The 20,078-nt window shown below is 38.9% G+C and overlaps 1 protein-coding gene across 6 annotated transcripts in view; it reads right to left on the reverse strand.

The window, feature by feature from the left end:
- Positions 1-20,078, reverse strand: part of LOC136883455 (heme transporter FLVCR2) — a 475,112-nt gene that overhangs the window by 177,415 nt on the left and 277,619 nt on the right. For all 6 annotated transcript variants that reach the window (XM_067155765.2, XM_067155762.2, XM_067155764.2 and 3 more), the window contains exons 3-5: positions 8,902-9,126; positions 4,783-4,924; positions 2,704-2,903 (exon numbers count right to left, since the gene is read on the reverse strand). In XM_067155765.2, coding sequence (XP_067011866.2) covers positions 2,704-2,903; positions 4,783-4,924; positions 8,902-9,126 — 567 coding nt within the window. The remainder of the gene's footprint in view (positions 1-2,703; positions 2,904-4,782; positions 4,925-8,901; positions 9,127-20,078) is intronic.

The raw sequence follows: 20,078 nt of genomic DNA on the forward strand, positions 1-20,078 counted from the left end.
TTTGAACCACCGAACCCAGCGGCGAGAGGCCGGCGCATTGCCGCCTGAGCCATGGAGGCTCTTCTAGAATTACAATTTAGGCCTCTTCCAAATTATAGCACCACAATTCACTAAATAACTCAAAACTCAACCCTGAAAAGTGCCGTTTCTTAAGGAAAGCTTCTTCCTCTTCATTTTTATTAAATTCTACATTCATTTTATTCCAAATTAACAGTGAAGAGGGGGTTTCTGCTCTGGCTTGGAGGAAAAATTTGCCTCCAAGTCAAATAGATTTTTCCGCCGCCAGTGTAGTGAATTGAGATTTTCTAACTCATCGGGTACTTCTATTAAACAGTTGAGTAAGAGGGCATAGTTCTTGCCCTGGGACTCTACACTATTCACCCCCTCGACCCCCCCCCCCCGCCCTCATCCACCCCGCCCACGCCTACTAATTACAATGAAAATTCCTTAACCCAGTCTTCACATAAGAAAAGATGTTTGGTGACTTCCCCATTGCGTTTCTAGGGTAACGTTAAGAGCTACGCAATTTAATACAATCTTGCTCACAACGTGTATGCTACCTAACCTAGAATTCTGTATACAATGTAGAATTCCATAGCGAAGCACAGGTACATCAGCTAGTCTGTAATAATCACATAACCACATTTCAGTTGAGAATTGTAGTGTAGGTACTACTACTACTACTACTACTACTACTACTACTACTACTACTACTACTACTACTACTACTACTACTAAGTGAGCCTCTGCCTTACGTGTGCACACGACTCATTCAAAACAGCGCGTCAGAGTAGGGATCGAATAGCTGGAATACTATACAGAACCAGTGTGTTGCGTACCTGCAGTATCAGAAAATGTATGAACCAGAGGAATGGCATGCTCCCCAGCTATTTCCCGCCAATATTCAGTCAGGCTGTTACACTCGGTATGCAGCAGTAATCCCATCTATCGGATTGAGTGGCAGCATAAGGGACAAAGAACATCACAACAAACAATGGTCAATGTAATATTATTGTTGATCAATGTTATGCACTTTCGATATTGTAGGCCCTCACATTTAGTTTTCTTCCGACTCTGAAATACAACTCTTATCATAGTCGGTATGGTAAAACTGAATAAAACATAAATGATCGGAAATTGTATTCTCTATAACTTTTGTTATGTAGTACTTTTTGATAGGACCAATAATACAGGTACTTAAAACTTAAATTTCAGGCGCCTTCCCCTAAACTACAATTTCTTCCAGGGTGAGTTAGATTGTTTGTAGCTTAGACTGTAATGTCTTATTCTCCGACTCTATATACCGATTTTAATTAAATTCTGTTAACCCATTTTCTCGTGGCTCGGCATTTATATGACTTGGCAAGAAAAATACAAATTCATGAATATCTGTGTTATCATAGCCGGTACGGTAAAAATGTATAAAACATAAATGATCGCAAATTTAATTGTATATAACTTTAGTTATGTAGTATTTATCGATAGGACCACTAATAATGTAAATATTTGAGAATTAAATTTTGGGCCTTCCCCAAAACTACCATTTCACTCAGCATGAATAAAATAATTTATAGCCTAGATTGTAGTGGCTCATCCCCCGACTTTAATACCGATTGTCATTAAATTCTCTTCAGCAGTTTTCTCGTGATGTGTGTACAGACAGACAGACAGACAGACAGACAGAGAGGAATTACAGAAAAGTAAAAAGTGCATTTCCTTGTTATTGTGGACATGACCAATACAGAAATACCATTCTTTTCAAATTCTGAGCAATGTACAGACAAAACTCTTATTTTGTATATATAGATGGTGGATTACTATTATTTTCCCTACTCCACGGGATGGAGAATAAAAGTGATCTTAAATGCGGAAAAATACGAGGCTGTCTGCAATAATTTCTCAAAAATACTTCTGTCAAAACTATGCCAGGGACTTGAATTGAAATTATTGGGATACAGGAACTTGACTATTATTAGCTAATCACCCATAAATAAAGAAAGATCGAGGATGCGAATTATAAATTATGGATACTTTAACTACCTACTCAGAGCTACAAATGATCGGAATACAAGAATCAGGTGATTTTTATTTATATTTTCTTGACACACTACACCCTTTGTTCATGACTGTAGCCAACAATGCAATATTTGAATACGAAGAGCGACAATAATCAATAACAATACAATGACTGTTAACTATTTTACCAGTGAAATACTGTATATTCTGTTGAAATCCTTTCTTTAAACAAAATTTACAACAGTATTGCATTATTTAAAGAAGTTAACACCTTCGTGATAGGTGGAACATTTGAACTGCTATTTGAAATACCCTGTCAATTGCCTGCAATAACATAACCACTGCCAAAGTTACGACTCTTTTTAATATCCCGTCTTTATAAGTATTTTATCAACAAACCTACTGATATTTTAATAATAATATTTAAAAAGAAAAAAATATATTTCCTCTTTCATGCAGTCCTAAATTAGAGCTTGTAATCTAGCTCAGTGTAAAAACTGTAAGTTAAATAAATACCACTAATCTCAATTACTACAAACAAACACTAAACACCCATATTTGTGGAATGAAATGATTACACACACAAAATTTGCTAAATTTCTACAATCATCATCATCTCATAAAAGAACCATCATTCAGATGAAATTTTCAATGTTCCTTAAAAGAGATCAAAACAAGTTACATTACCTCAAAATGCTGAAGCACCATCTGGTTGAGTAACGTCGACACGGCGTAGAACACACCTACGTTGATGCCGTAGCTGACAAGCAGCAGGACGAAGCTACGATTGGAGACCAGCTTCCTCAGGGAGGAGAAGTAGTTGCCCTCACGTTCGGGTATCCGGGCCTGGGCGGGACTCGGAGGAGTTGGAGGTTCTGCCTCGAAAACTGCACAAAGTTTTGTTATACCGCTCATTTCTTTGGTAAAGTTCTCAATAATAAACATGTTAAGGGGAGCCTCACTGAAATCTGGCCATTAGGTGTGGATGTGGCGAGCCCATCGTAATATGAAGTGGCTCAAGACAAGGAGAGGGTGAAATGGAGGTCAATGATACACTGCCCAACCCTAGAGCTCCATGCACAAGGGCAATGGTAGAATAAGAAATGGAAACAAACAGACAAACATCAATCAAGATACAAGTAAGGATAGGAACACACAATACAAGAGATACAAGTAAGGATAGCAACACACAATACAATAAAATGCAATACAATACAATACAATACAAGAGATACAAGTAAGGATAGCAACACACAATACAATACAATACAATGCAATACAATACAATACAATACAATACAATACAAAGATAGATCAGTGTGTGATGAGGAGACAAGAACAAATATGAAAACACAGAGATGAGCTTCCCTCGTCAATGTCCGCTGTCCTACATCCACTTCTTCTCAGTTTCAACTCTCACTGAGGGCCATCTGGGCAGATCTCCTGTCTTCGAGTAGGAAGAAGGCTGCATAAACACAAGAAAAGAGAAGAAGCAAAAAAGACAAAGGAACACACAAACAGGAGAGAAGCAGTTCAGTGCAATTCGAGATGATGATTATAACAGCAACTACAACGGTGTGCATGATCCTCAGCGGGAGCTTTATGGGGCAGTGCAGCTCTCATGTCTGTTGTGTTACCGTGTAATGTTCAAGACAGCACAAATGCCTAGTCCCCAAGCAAATGGAATTAACTATTTAAGATTGAAGTCATTTTAACGCAGTCTGAAAATTTCTCTGTTGAACAAATAGTTTTGTTTTATTTTAAATTTCTTTTCCACTTAATTTGTTCAGAGAGCTACTTGTACTTCCTCTTAAAACAAAAACCATTACCACCACTGAATAGAAACCCACTACACTCACCATTCAGTGGAGAAATAAAAAATGTAAAAAGTAAACTCGTGTCCTCATCCCGAGGTGGTGCGGCTCTTCCCAGGCACACCCCCATTGGAGGTGAGCTGCATGTACCATTTCAACCACATACCAGCCCTCCTGCCATTCTTAAATTTCTGGCAGTATTAGGAATCGAATCCGGCCCCCTGAGGACGGCAGCTAATAACACTTACCGTTACACTATGGAAGCGGACATTAAAAAAAAGTGACCAAAAGCAAAGCAAAGTCATCTCCGTACAGGCCATGAAGGCCCTTGGAGTGGTGGAAGGTAAAGGCTTCCACTATTCGTAACCTAGGCACTTGATGGGGTAGAGCGGTTAGCTCTATGTCCGGCCACCTTTGCCCCCACGAATGAACCTGGTACTCATTTTTGGTGTAGGCTGAGTGAACTTCAGGGCCATATGCACCTTGGGAAGCAGAAATGCCGTTTCTTAAATTTTACGACTTCCTGACGGGGATTCGAACCCACGTCCTTCCGGGTGAACCGCGCACGCCTTTACCGCCTCAGCCAGGCAGCCCCTAAAAAATGTGACCAGACAATTAAATAAAGAAGATAATAATAATAATAATAATAATAATAATAATAATAATAATAATAATAATAATAATAATAACAACAACAACAAATTCTTAAGTTCAAATAGCTAGGACAAGTCATCCAACCTTGAGGACTGAAGCAAACAAAGAAAGCCTACAGACTCATTTTGAACGGATATAATAAAAAAAATCCATATCCTGAAATGCAAAATTAAGGAATTAAAACACAGTAATCAAGCCTGATTGATTAAAGATGTACAAAAGCATGAAAGAAAAGTCTTTAAAGGATATTATATCCTTATTGGATTGAAAACATTGCTAACCTGAGGGAAGTACTCACACAGGAGCAACAGAAGGAACACCACCATGGGAACTCCTGCCATCGTGTAGTACATAGTGGACATGTCCCGGGCTATCAGATCCAAGTCGTCGTGGTTGCCAACAAACGCAGGTGGCAGCAGGAACCCCAGGGCAATGCCTACCTGCAGCAGACACTTTACTTTTAGAAAATACAGCAACAACAGCAAAAGGATCAGGCTAGTGCCAGTTATTTGGAACACTACCAAATATGATTGTCCAACTTGGGCATTGGCAGAATACATGCAAGAAGGTGGTCTGGGTAGAGTGGAGAGAGGGACAGGGAAAATTTTTAAAATCTGAAGTCAGGATGATGTGTCTTTAAGTAATTTTATCACTTAAAATATCTTATTTTTGGTTCAATCAATTGCCAGTATTTCTACAATTTTTAGTTCCTTTATCTTTACAAAGGGAAAAACATAATTTCATCATTAGATGGAGCAATAAAATGTTTCAACTCGTTTGAACCATCTTCAGTGAAATAAGGGGGGGGGGGGGTAAAGTTATCTACATAATACAAGCTAAAAATGTGCTGACAACATAATGAAGGAACAAATGAGAAACAAGAGACAGACAGAAATAAAAACAATAACAAGATGAAGCAATAAATAACTCACTGAGACAAATTCAGTGAAGAAAGGATTAATATAAACAATGTGCTAAACCTAAGAAGAAAATAAAAGATAATAGACTGAAATGAAACAATAATTGCCAATAGTGAGGTTGCAGACCTCTTAGACTAAATTTTTTTAAGTTTGATAACAATTCAAAAACAGGATGAAAACACTGTGTTGAAAACTCAGGCTGACAGTTTGTGTTTGTAAAAGCACCATCCCTCGAAAGGCTAGGAAGGAAGCAAAGAAGCTTGAGAAACCAAATTTTAGAGGAGACAATGTGCCAGGTGAAATGAATGTGATAAGTGATGGAAAAACGCCGATGAATTTAAAATTTGGAATAGCAGCATTGTCAATTCCTTCTCAGTTTAGCAGTCCGGTTCTCGAAGATTATTTCCAAAGTTGGCTAGGCGTGTTTGCCTTAATTTAAATGGTCGGGAGGGCAGCGACAAAATGAGAAGCTGTGTTAGAGATGTAACAGGTGCCTGGTAAACTGTAAGTGACCATAGTGGAAACCATCAATGAAGTTCCAATCTGTAATGGAAACAACGAGGTTGTGTGAGAAACTTGGGCTGATAAGTAAAAAGTGTAAAATGAGTGAGAAGAAAACGTTAAACTTACAGTACAAAAAGGTGGTTGTCCTCTCAAACCGGCCTGTCCTTCTCAAAGTTAACGGTCCCGTTCGTACGATCGAGTCTATTGTTGGCTTAGCTGTGTTTGCGAGGACGCAAAGAGCGGAGGGGTAAGAGGGGTTCACGGCTGGTGAGGAGAGGGTGGAGAGGGGGGAATGGTAGTCTTCATCAATGGTTGTCTTCATCTGAATTAAAAATAGAATGGTTTACATAGTATAAAGTGCTATTTTGCTTAAGTTGTTGTTAAATAATAATAATAATAATAACATGGATATAAAAAATGCTGGAATTAAAATAGATATGATAGACATCCAGAAACGTGCTCCTCTCCAGAAAAAGCTCCAGGGATACAAGAGGTTCCAAGAAAGGCCAAAGTTGAAAACAGGCAAGAAGTGGACTGATGAAAGAAAGGAGGCTCACAGAACGAGAATGCGTGAGTACTGGGGAAGAATTAAAGCTCAAGGATGCAAACGGTTGAAATAACGTGGTCCACAGCAGGCCGAAACAAAGAAAGAAGAAGAAGATATGATAGAAAACAGAACACCTTTCAGAGAAGTAACACGAAAGGCACGATTTCAGGAGAGAAACAAATTACCAACTGGATGAAAATGAACTCAAGAGGAAAAGGAACAACATTCTCAGAAAATGAAGTAAGTCTGGAAACAAAGAAAGTTAAATGCAAAGAAAAGTAACCAGAGTCGATTTATCGTACCCTCTAAAGGGTTATTCGAATAATAATAATAATAATAATAATAATAATAATAATAATAATAATAATAATAATAATAATAATAATAATAAGAAGAAGAAGAAGAAGAAGAAGAAGAAGAAGAAGAAGAAGAATTGAAATTGTAATTGTACTGGGAGGTACACCCCAAAGCCATGCATTCAAATTCAGCGCCTAAATGAACTCCTCTATTGGTGTGTGTTTGTGTTTGAGTCATCAGTCCATAGACTGGTTTGATGCAGCCCTCCATGCCACCCTATCCTATGCTAACCTTTTCATTTCTACGTAACTATTGCATCCTACATCTGCTCTAATCTGTTTGTCATATTCATACCTTGGTCTACCCCTACCGTTCTTACCACCTACACTTCCTTCAAAAAACAACTGAACAAGTCCTGGGTGTCTTAAGATGTGTCCTATCATTCTATCTCTTCTTCTCGTCAAATTTAGCCAAATCGATCTCCTCTCACCAATTCGATTCAGTATCTCTTCATTCGTGATTCGATCTATCCATCTCACCTTCAGCATTCTTCTGTAACACCACATTTCAAAAGCTTCTATTCTCTTTCTTTCTGAGCTAGTTATCGTCCATGTTTCACTTCCATACAATGCCACGCTCCACACGAAAGTCTTCAAAAACATCTTTCTAATTCCGATATCAATGTTTGAAGTGAGCAAATTTCTTTTCTTAAGAAAGCTCTTCCTTGCTTGTGCTAGTCTGCATTTTATGTCCTCTGTACTTCTGCCATCGTTAGTTATTTTACTACCCAAGTAACAATATTCATCTACTTCCTTTAAGACTTTGTTTCCTAATCTAATATTTCCTACATCACCTGCCTTCGTTCGACTGCACTCCATTACTTTTGTTTTGGACTTATTTATTTTCATCTTGTACTCCTTACCCAAGACTTCATCCATACCATTCAGCAACTTCTCGAGATCTTCTGCAGTCTCAGATAAAATAACAATATCATCGGCAAATCTCAAGGTTTTGATTTCCTCTCCTTGGACTATGATTCCCTTTCCAAATTTCTCTTTGATTTCCTTTACTGCCTGTTCTATGTAAACATTGAAAAGGAGAGGGGACAAACTGCAGCCTTGCCTCACTCCTTTCTGGATTGCTGCTTCTTTTTCAAAGCCCTCGATTCTTATCACTGCAGACTGATTTTTATACACGTGAAACTGAAACTACACCAACTTAGAAGTTTGCTCAGAAGATGTCACCACTAAAATATTGAGTAATTTTGTTATTGTGCAGGTTTCTAACCTGAGTGAATTTCTACTTGTTTTGTTTGACATTCATCAAGAAGTCTGGACATTTTTCCACAGAGGGCACCACTAAAAACTATGATCATGCACCCTGGTGCGAGTTGTAAGAAATTATAATTTAAAGAAGTTTTGTTTTTCTAGGTTTTTGTAGACTGCCTCATTATCACCACCCCACGCACCCACGGGCGTCAAATGAAAGACCTGTATCAGGCGAGCCGAACATGTCCTCGGACACTCCAGGCACTTAAAGATAAGTAAGCACAGGAAGGACATGAAGTTTTTGAAGCAGTGTTCGAATGTTTGGGAAGAAACTCTCTGATCACTTCTCTAATGCTTCATTAGTCTGTCACTCAGATCAATGTTTGCCCATTTTTTCTTCAATCTCTCAAATTCATCTTTCGCAACACTTTCTGTACTAGAGACGTCACTACTATATCAGAGAAGACAGAAGGGAAACAAGAACATAGGTGGAGATTATCCTCAACACGGAACGTCTGACATCAACAATATGACAACCCTGCTACAGGAAACATTACTTCCTGATGGTCACAGCACCGGCAGATTATTATTATTATTATTATTATTATTATTATTATTATTATTATAGATGGGGCATAACATTCAATGTCTTCATCATGACTGCACCCTATAGCAAGAAATTGCCATCTTTATCCAGCACATCCCCCATCAATTGATTTCTTCCTTTCTTTTTTATGTACGGTATGGACCTCTTGGTCAAAATATGAGATTTTCACAGGTCACGATGTGAAATATGAACCAAAATGAAATGGCCTTTCAGTGTACTCTAATACAACTTATCTTCTATTCCTATAGCTATGGCATATAAAGGTACCTCTCACCTGGTTACCAAACACGCCGATGGCACACGCGGTCGACACTTGGTTAGGTCCAAACCAAACGGCAGCCAAACGAGCCGGAACTCCCAGTATGAACATCTGAGCTGCACCAACAAGCGTCTGGCCCAGGAAGGCCACAGCAAAACGGTCCGGAGAGGCCGAGAGCACTTTTACCCAGGATCCCGCTGTCATTATGGCAGCTCCAGCCAGCAGCGTCACTCGCAGTCCCTGCAAACCACATCCACAGCATAGAGCTGAGTTGTCATTTGTTACACTAGCACAAGGAGGAGGGTGAATAAAGATGACTTATTTCATCTGTGGTGTAGGGGTTAGTGTGATTATCTGCTACCCCGCCCCCGGAGGCCCGCGTTCAAATCTCGACTCTAGCATGAAATTTGAAAACTGGTACGAGAGCTGAAACAAATTCCACTCAGCCTTGGGAGGTCAACTGAGAAGACGGGGTTAGATTCCCACCTCACCCCTCCTGGAAGTGGTTTTCTGTGGTTTCCCACTTCTCCTCCAGGCAAATGCCGGGATGGTACCTAACTTAAGATCACGGGCTCTTCCTTGTCTATCCGTTCCGATCTTCCCATCCTCCTACAAGGCCGCCTGAGTGAGGTACCGGTCCTCCTCCCGAGTTGTTTCCACGACCAAATGTCTCATACTCCAGGACACTGCTCTTGAGGCGGTTAAAGGTGAGATCTCTCACCAAGTCCGTGGCATGTTAAACAGATGATGAAATAAAATATACCATTTTCCCCGTATATCCACAAGTTTGAAAGGGACAGATTTCCTGATGGCAACCTTCCCCACTCCCTCATGGACACACAATAAATGAGTCCTTTTTCTAGTTTTTGGGATAAGTTTTTTTTGCACACCGGAAGGCATGAGTTATTACATGTTACAAATCTCATGTTACGGTCCGTATTGAAATGTACTTAAAGTCAAATAATAATACTAGATTATAAATTCCACCTGTTCAATACATAAGAGATTTTTACTTAAATTTAAGAAATAGTTCTTAACATATTAGATATAGGGACATGTTTCACCCATAATGAGGGCATCATCAGCCTAAAAATCTCATACCTGAAAGAAAGATAGCTCAGGGTCCTGATTGTTCTTATACCTAAGTAAGAGGATACTGTTTTTGGTACAAATGTGTATAAAATGACTAGCAAGTAGACTATAGTAAATATAAGTACTCTTATGACAAAGTCTTATAATCAATCCTTGTTGTACATCTTTACGAATGTCCTGTTTTTTAAAATCTGGTAACAAGTGGTTAATTAAAAGTTCAAAAAGAATATGTTAATTGCTGTGTTGAAATAAAATTGGGTAAATATGGTGCCTTATGTATTGAACAGGTGGAATTTATAATCTAGTATTATTATTTGACTTTAGGCCTGAGTAAACCAGGCCGTTGGACCCCCCAGCCGGGGCCAGGACATACTGCAGCCTCTCCTTCTACTACAGTACTGTGCTTTTGTCTGGTTTTCCCATGGGCTTTGTCGAAAGTGAAAATAGAATGTTCCCTCCCTAGGTGAGTACTTCATCACCTGAGATAGGATAGAATACAGGGCCATTACGAATGAGGAGGTGGTGTTATTGTGGGCATGACTAACTGGGTTATCCTGAACTGAATTATATCATGCGTGTCCACCGTAATTTCAAGGTCCGTGCTAGAAATACCTCAACACTTGTACTTCAAGACATTACTGACTCAGGGCTGTGACAGCCTCCAGTTACCTGTTTTGATCTACATGTAATGGTTGAAACACACAGCTACACAGGCTGTGGCATAAAGATTTTTAGTGTGTACTCATATTTGTGTAGTTTTGTATCAATACAGTTGATTGGCTGTTAGGTTCTTCAGTCTATCAATCAATATCAATCAATATTGATCCGCATTTAGGGCAGTCGCCCAGGTGGCAGATTCCCTATCTGTTACTTTCCTAGCCTTTTCCTAAATGATTTCAAAGAAATTGGAAATTTATTGAACGTCTCCCTTGGTAAGTTATTCCAATCCTTAACTCCCCTTCCTATAAATGAATATTTGCCCCAGTTTGTCCTCTTGAATTCCAACTTCATCTTCATATTGTGATCTTTCCTACTTTTATAAACGCCACTCAACCTTATTCGTCTACTATTGTCATTCCACATCATCTCTACGCTGACAGCTCGGAACATACCACTTAGTCAAGCAGCTCTTCTTCTTTCTCTCAATTCTTCCCAACCCAAACATTGCAACATTTTTGTAACGCTGCTCTTTTGTTGGCAATCACTCAGAACAAATCGAGCTGCTTTTCTTTAGATTTTTTCCAGTTTTTGAATCAGGTAATCCTGGTGAGGGCCCATACACTGGAATCATACTCTAGTTGGGGTCTTACCAGAGACTTATATGCCCTCTCCTTTACATCCTTACTACAACCCCTAAACACCCTCATAACCATGAGCAGAGATCTGTACCCTTTATTTACAATCCCATTTATGTGATTACCCCAATGAAGGTCTTTCCTTATATTAACACCTAGATACTTACAATGATCCCCAAAAGGAACTTTCACCCCATCAACGCAGTAATTAAAACTGAGAGAACTTTTCCTATTTGTGAAACTCACAACCTGACTTTTAACCCCGTTTATCAACATACCATTGCCTGCTGTCCATCTCACAACATTTTCGAGGTCACGTTGCAGTTGCTCACAATCTTGTAATTTATCACTCTATAGAGAATAACATCATCTGCAAAAAGCCTTACCTCCGATTCCAATCCTTTACTCATACAATTTATATATATAAGAAAACATAAAGGTCCGATAATACTGCCTTGAGGAATTCCCCTCTTAATTATTACAGGGTCAGATAAAGCTTCACCTACTCTAATTATCTGAGATCTATTTTCTAGAAATATAGCAACCCATTCATTCACTCTTTTGTCTGGTCCAAATGCACTCATTTTTGCCAGTAGTCTCCCATGATCTACCCTATCAAATGCTTTAGACAGGTCAATCATGATACAGTCCATTTGACCTCCAGAATCCAGAATATCTGCTATATCTTGCTGAAATCCTACAAGCTGAGCTTCAGTGGAATAACCTTTCCTAAAACCGAACTGCCTTCTATCGAACCAGTTATTAATTTCACAAACATGTCTAATATAATCAGAAAGAATGGCTTCCCAAAGCTTACATACAACGCATGTCAAACTTACTGGCCTGTAATTTTCAGCTTTATGTCTATCACCCTTTCCTTTATACACAGGGGCTACTATAGCAACTCTCCATTCATCTGGTATAGCTCCTCCGACCAAACAATAATCAAATAAGTACTTCAGATATGGTACTATATTCCAACCCATTGTCTTTAGTATATCTCCAGAAATCTTATCAATTCCAGCCGCTTTTCTAGTTTTCAACTTTTGTATCTTATTGTAAATGTCATTTTTATCATATGTAAATTTTATTACTTCTTTGGCCTTAGTCTCCTCCTTTATCTGGACATTATCCTTGTAACCAACAATCTTTACATACTGCTGACTGAATACTTCTGCCTTTCGAAGATCCTTACAAACACACTCCCCTTGTTCATTAATTATTCCTGGAATGTCCTTCTTGGAACCTGTTTCTGCCTTAAAATACCTATACATACCCTTCCATTTTTCACTAAAATTTGTATGACTGCCAATTATGCTTGCCATCATGTTATCCTTAGCTGCCTTCTTTGCTAGATTCAATTTTCTAGTAAGTTCCTTCAATTTCTCCTTACTTCCACAGCCATTTCTAACTCTATTTTTTTCCAGTCTGCACCTCCTTCTTAGTCTCTTTATTTCTCTATTATAATAAGGTGGGTCTTTACAATTCCTTACCACCCTTAAAGGTACAAACCTGTTTTTGCATTCCTCAACAATTTCTTTAAACCCATCCCAAAGTCTGTTTACATTTTTATTTATCGTTTTCCACCAATCATAGTTACTTTTTAGAAACTGCCTCATGCCTGCTTTATCAGCCATATGGTACTGCCTAATAGTCCTACTTTTAAGACCTTCCTTTCTATCACATTTATTTTTAACTACGACAAAAACAGCTTCATGATCACTAATACCATCTATTACTTCAGTTTCCCTATAGAGCTCATCTGGTTTTTATCAGTACCACATCCAGGATATTTTTCCCTCTGGTTGGTTCCATCACTTTCTGAATCAGCTGTCCTTTCCATATTAACTTATTTGCCATTTGTTGGTCATGCTACCTGTCATTGGCATTTCCTTCCCAGTTGACAACTGGCAAATTTCCGCTACAATCACATTTCTTTCCATGTCGTTTCCCACATAGCTGACTATCCTATCAAATAATTCCGAATCCGCATCAGTGCTACCCTTTCCCAATTTGTACACTCCAAATATATCAAGTTGTCTATTATCTTTAGAAATGAGCCTTACACCTAGAATTTCATGTGTCTCATCTTTAACTTTTTCGTAGCTTACAAATTCTTCTTTCACCAGAATGAACACTCCCCCTCCCACCATTCCTATCCTATCTCTACGATACATACTCCAGTATAATGGTCTGTTATTGGACATTATAAATTTTCCAGCTAACTCATTCTTGGTTGCCTGCGTTTCGCCCTCGTGTGCTAAGTTAGGCTCGTCAGTTGGGACGTAGCACATCACCCAAGACGCAAGGCTAGTGCATACCGTGGAGGCCACTGCATAGGCTATTTGAAGCCACCAGTAGTGCCAATGCACTATGAGAGCTATGTCTCATTTCCAAAAATAGATGTCTGCCTGGCCATCAAATTATGTAGATGTTGATTCCCATAGGGAACCTAAAATATTTAAATGAAGGCCATCTGAGCGCAGATCCCTATCTCCTACCCACCCATTAGGATCTAGAAATTTCACTCCTAGTTTCCCACATACCCACTCCATAGTCTCATTTAAATCCCCAATCACCCTCCAGTCAGTATCACTTCTACACAGTATTCCACTAATAACAATCTTCGCTTTCTTAAACTCACCCGTGCTGCATTTACCAGATCCCACACATCTCCAACTATGTTGGTACTTATATCAGCTTGCCTTACGTTGTTGGTACCAACGTGAAACACTACCACCTTCTCCTTCACCTCCTCCCTCTCTTCTACTTTCCTCAACATCTGCCTCAACCTAATTCCTGGATAACATTCTACCCTGGTTCCCTTTCCTCCACACACTTTCCCCACGTGTCTAACGATGGAATCCCCCATGACCAGAGCCTCAACCCTACCCACCTCAGTTGATCCCCTCCCCTCCTGGTCAGCCCTATCTTTCCTGATAGCTGCAGAAGCTACTTCCTCCTCCCTTTTCTCCTTCCCATGACCCTATTCCACCTGTCTTTTCCTATCCTCTACTCTACATTTTCCCTTTCCTGCCTTTTTCCTTCCTCCTACTTCCACACATCTCACCAACAGTTCCCTGTCCCTCATCTTCCTTCTGTTGTTCTACCTGGAGTGACTCGTACCGATTTCTCACAGACACCTGTCCTGAATTCTGATCCTGAATAGAGCCCTTAGCCTGCAATCTCCTTCCCCTTAGAACATTAGACCACCTGTCTTCTACAACTCCCCCCTTTCCTTTCCCTCCCTCTTGTACACCTACTGTAACCTGTACATTGTTTGAGGGAGTCCTATCTTCCTTCCTGTCTTCTGTGAGAATCCTAATTATCTCCCTCAAACTTTCCAACTCCTCCCTCATACCCCTTAATGGCTTGCCACACCCACAGTTCATACACTCGCGCTCCTTAGCCATTATTTACAGAAAAAAATGAAAGTAAGAATAAAATAACTTATTTGCAAAAAATAAATGAACGGAGGGATATATTGTCTGGGATAGTACTCAAAGATCACACTACAATAAGGTAATTAATATACGACTGCACTACAATACTACTTAATCGTGCTCTATTTTTTATCCTACAACCCCTAACAGGATAAAAACTGCTGTTAATTACTGAATATCGAAAGTAATACACAAGAACTACACAATTCCAAACTGCAATTAAGCCTATCCTAATTACAACAACAGTATTTTAGTAAGAGTTTCTACGGATACTTCTACTACACCAGTACTACACAAATATTTTACAATAATAAAATAAGCACACAATTCTAATAGGATATTACTCGTATACTACAGTAATTTTTAATCTACTTTCAGGCGTATCCTAATTAAGATACTGGTACCATATGTCACTACTAAGCACAACAGAACTGAAATTTGCAAGAACTACTGTACTCAAAGATTACCAACGAAGCTAAATGCTTAGACAAATTATTATTAGTATTACGGTCTAATAGATACACACGAAGGATAACACACGAATATAGCAGGCAAGATACGGCACTATCTAAATGTACTGTATCTATACCACAATGTATCTCACTACACTACACTACACTACACTGCGTTTGGTTAAAGGCTTAAGTATCGAAAGGATTGCCGTACACGAAGAAAAACACGAATATAACTGGCAAGATGCTATCTAATATATTATACCTTATCTTCACTACAATTCTACTGAAATGTGGTTATGTGATTATTACAGCTGGTGGATTACTATTATTTTCCCTACTCCACCGAAACTTTGAATAAATTATCTGAAAATGGAACGAGTTAATTAGCACATGTATTGCTTGGAGCACCGTAATTACCCCTCCAGCCTGGCACTCATAACAGCTGTTTCTCATGAACGTGCAACCGTCAATGAACCCGTGCCTGAATTACGATAAAAGAGGGACTATTTTATTCGTAACATGACGATAACTCCTAAAACATAAATATGCAAATTCTATACTGTAAAGGCTATTTCTGTGTTAATAAGATGTGATAAAGCCAGCCCAAGCGCACTCTCTTCTACAGCAGCGCGGCCACCCTGCTTAAAGCGTGCATATAATCTTATATGAAATCTTAAGAAGCTGGAAGTATCATCCTTTCATAATAAGGGACTTGATGAGTGTTCACACGACCACTGAGATGAAATGAGGCTTCATCCAAAAATAACACAAGCTGTCGGTCGAATAAACGAATATTCAATGATGCGAGATCAGCAGGTTTGACGTGTAGCGTGTGGAGAAGAAACCGAAACCCCAACTTCTTGTCAGTGATTAATTGGGTGACAGTTCCAAGATTCGCACCAATGTCATCTAGCTTTTCCTCTGTTATGTTTCTTATTGAACACTTGAGCAGTAGTTTCAAATGTCTAACCAACATCATCCTCCAGGCCACCGAGCCAGCTTTTTGGATAATGAGTATAAAAACCTTACACTCCTAAGAGGAAAGCTCCCAGGAGATAAGGTTGGTAGCGTGTTCGCCCCGAAAGAGGGAGTTAAAGTGAACACCAAATGAGGCTCCAAAAGAACAAGCAAAACAACAACGCACCAAACAGTTAAAACAAGAGAAGGTACACTTACCTGGGAAGGCGGATGGAAGCAGAAAAAGGCCGCGGTCGAAATAGAATAAGAAAAGGTGACAGTGCTCTATTGTTTCAGTGAAATGAAAATCCACAATTTGCAAAATAAATAAATGACTTTAATTCACCTTTCAAAAATATATGTAGTAATCAATTAATGGAGAAAATAGAAATTCAACTGAAACTTTATTCAAATACTCTCTGGATCTCTAATCAACTCTGAGAAAACATTCCGATGTGGAATGAGTAAAACCAATGAGTGGAAAACCAATTAACTGAATTAATTAAAAATTAGTAGTTATTTAAATTGACATCATTTTAAGGGAACAACAAATATGAATCCAATTAAATAAGTTGTTTAAAGAAAAATAAAAGTTGACCTCGATTAAAAAAAAAAAAATAGAGTAACACAAGGATAAAGCTTACCTACTTGCCCGGTCACCTACCTAAAATTGATTAAACTTAAATCTACGAGAAAACGTCTTAACTGAAAGGCAAGCCTTCGCAAGGGATAGTACATTATACCACAATGAACCATGAAACCACATTTCAAATTTACTAAACCGAGAAAAATAGATGGCAAATAAATCAGAGATAACGTTACACTTAGAACACACGAAAATCAAACACATCCACATTTAAAAAAGGTTCAATTAAGATACCATGCCCCGATGAAAATCCAAATTAGCCCAACAATGCAAAACAAAAAACCCGTTGCTAAGGCAACAACAAAGCATGTCCAAAACGACAAATTCCAACACCGAAATAGCCCGCAAAGAGAAACATAAATAATAACAGCCAGAAAAGCAGAACGGGAAACAATAATTAACTCGAAACCCAACGCCAAAGAATAAATTTTAGGAGGGTTAACAAAATTTCAAACAGAATCTTGCGGTGGCTTTCCATTTACATAAGTTTCTGGGAAAATTTACCAGTTAAAATCATAGTTAAACTTAAAATAAATTTTGATTTTAATCCGCACCGTACTTTCCTACTAAAAGCACAAAGATGAAGCTTCTTGCTGAAATGCATTGCAATGTAATGAACATGAAGTCATTACACAATTTGGAGATGGTTATTATTATTATTATTATTATTATTATTATTATTATTATTATTATTATTATTATTACAGCTAGAGAGCACTTTTCTGACATCAGATGACAAAATTTCTTGGAAATTTTCAGGTTTCTTGAAGACAGTGTTCCACATTATTAGTATTTAATAAAGGAACTTAAAGTTTTGATCCATGTGAAACGAAGTGACGCTGAAGGGCTACATAATGTTACCTCACACCAACTGGGCTTCAAGTACAAGTTAAATGCAGTATAACTCCTTGTGCACCAATATTAAATATAACGAGGCCAACTATCCGTTTATAGGGCACCACAAAGCCCACAAGGGACTGGTTTTAGCCATTATCGAAGGTACTGCCTCGAAGCATTGCCAGACCCACACGCACGACTGCTTCCCATTGCGTCCCCACTCAAAGTGCACGCTTCACAACTGCAAGCAAGCGTGGCTTTCTGTTGCTGTTAGCACATGCGCAGGATCCTTCAGGCTGACCCCAAAGTTCTAAGCCTAGCCACCAGAGCGTAGCACATCATACCACGACATGGCATGGTAAACAAATTCAAACAAGAAGGGCAGTGTTCATTCACAAGGTTCATTGACACGAATTTCTAGCGGTGTAGAACCTAGTCCAAAAGGTTTACTGAGAGGTTCTGGTACACTAGATACCGTCACAGTCCCCCTTCTCCGAAGCACGACATGTACTCCTGTTTACCTCAATAATGATGCAGTGGTCAGAAAGTAAGCTAGTTTTAGTTGAAGCAGTCCAATGAAAAATGACCACTGAGATTAAATTGTTCATTTTAAATGTCTACATGACCAAACTGATAATAACAATACTGTTTCACATGATGTTGCCTTCTAAATGATAGACGAGGTGCATTGAACATTAATTACCAGACGCATTAATTGTCCACCCAGGTAATTGCAGTAGAAAATTTCACATCAAACTGAGAGCATTTACACCAGAATTTTCCAAATTGCCAATTGCACCCGGTACACTTTCAATCGAGGTGTCACACGATAATGTTTTCAAGCATAAACAAAGTCTCTAAAAATCTCACATAGATTTCAAATATTCCAATCGAGAACCAAAATAAAGACAAGTTCATGCGTCCAGGTTATTCCCCAAAGCACGATGGTAACATCATTTTAACACTAAATTACATTTACAAATCTCCTTAGGTTTTAAGGATGTGCATCGTCTCGTGTTGCAATGAGCAACAACAGGCAAATCAAGCGTACAATCAGGCCCGAAGGAGGGACAAGAAAACTCGAAGTAGGGCAAATTAAAGAGAAACAGGAAAGAAAATAAAGGCAGGTGAGTATATAGTTACAAGGATCAATAGATCCACCACTTAACTTTTCCTGACATTAATCAGCAATAAACTAACCGAGGGCCGAAGGAAAAGGAAGAGTCAGTACAACAACAATCAAGAAACAAGAACAGGGGAATCAGTTTACTCCACCACGAACAATACCCACTAAAGGTATACACAGAATGCTAGGACATAAGGTACACACCAACACTTAGTCCTATACTAGAGGTACAGAACGAGGAGCAGAAATTTTACATGAGCACAGCTCTCCAAATGATAACCCCGCAATTAAAGGTACAGGAACACACAATAGCCTATACACACAGGGAACATATGGTATAATTGGAACAAAATCAGAAGGGCAAAAACATCAAATTACATATATAGATACATGGGTAACACACACACAACTACAGAGTGGTGAACTCATCAACCTGCCCAGGATCAGAAATCAGCAGCAGAAAAATATACTCGCTAGACTAAGATCACCAACTTATCCATAGTTACCTACTAAATCTCGGGGGAAGAATGGAGGAGAGATAACTGATCCTCTCGACAGACCAAAGGAATACCAACAGAAATGATGAGAGACGTTGAAAATAATAGTAGTTAAAGGGGGCTTAAACGGGGCGACGGTAGAGTCCATGGCCCTAGGAGACTCCTATAGTTTACAAGATGGAGGGTTCGTGATCAGTAGGTCATCCGTAACAGCCACATCAAAGGTACCACCACAAGAAACGATGCCCAGATACAAGCAAACTAACTCATGAACTTTTCATCTTAAACACCATGAGAAACACAGGGTGCGCATTGTTAGAAGGAGAATGACCGGAAGAAAGGTCCACAAAGGCATAAAGGGTAAATAATGAACTCGTTTCAGAGAAAACGCTCGGTTAAATAAGATAAAGGAAAGAGCACAAGGTAGAGGATTCTGTAATCCTTTTACTAGGAAAAAGGTCATAACCAAGCAGGGTACTTAAGAAGAGCCTAGAGTTATAAAAATATAGAATTGTGACGACGGACCAAGATTAAGTGGGAAAGAACAAGTTGAAGAACACAGAGCCTACTAAAATCAAGATATTTCCATAAAGAAAGACTACTTCATCAGAGTTGTGGATTCACTAACAAATGGCCAAATCTACTACAACACAAAGGTGAATTAAAGGACAAATCATATCCCAACCAAAGTGTCTTGACAACCAAACATCTGAAGTTCAAACACAACTACAATAATGACAAACTAGAAACACAGGTCAACTCATTAAGAGATCAAAGGATATCCATCCTCAATGCGTGCTTACCAGCCATTACACAAAATCAGCCCAATACGGAGTAGAAATTA

Source organism: Anabrus simplex, chromosome 11 (assembly GCF_040414725.1).
Source record: "Anabrus simplex isolate iqAnaSimp1 chromosome 11, ASM4041472v1, whole genome shotgun sequence".
Lineage (NCBI taxonomy): Eukaryota > Metazoa > Arthropoda > Insecta > Orthoptera > Tettigoniidae > Anabrus > Anabrus simplex.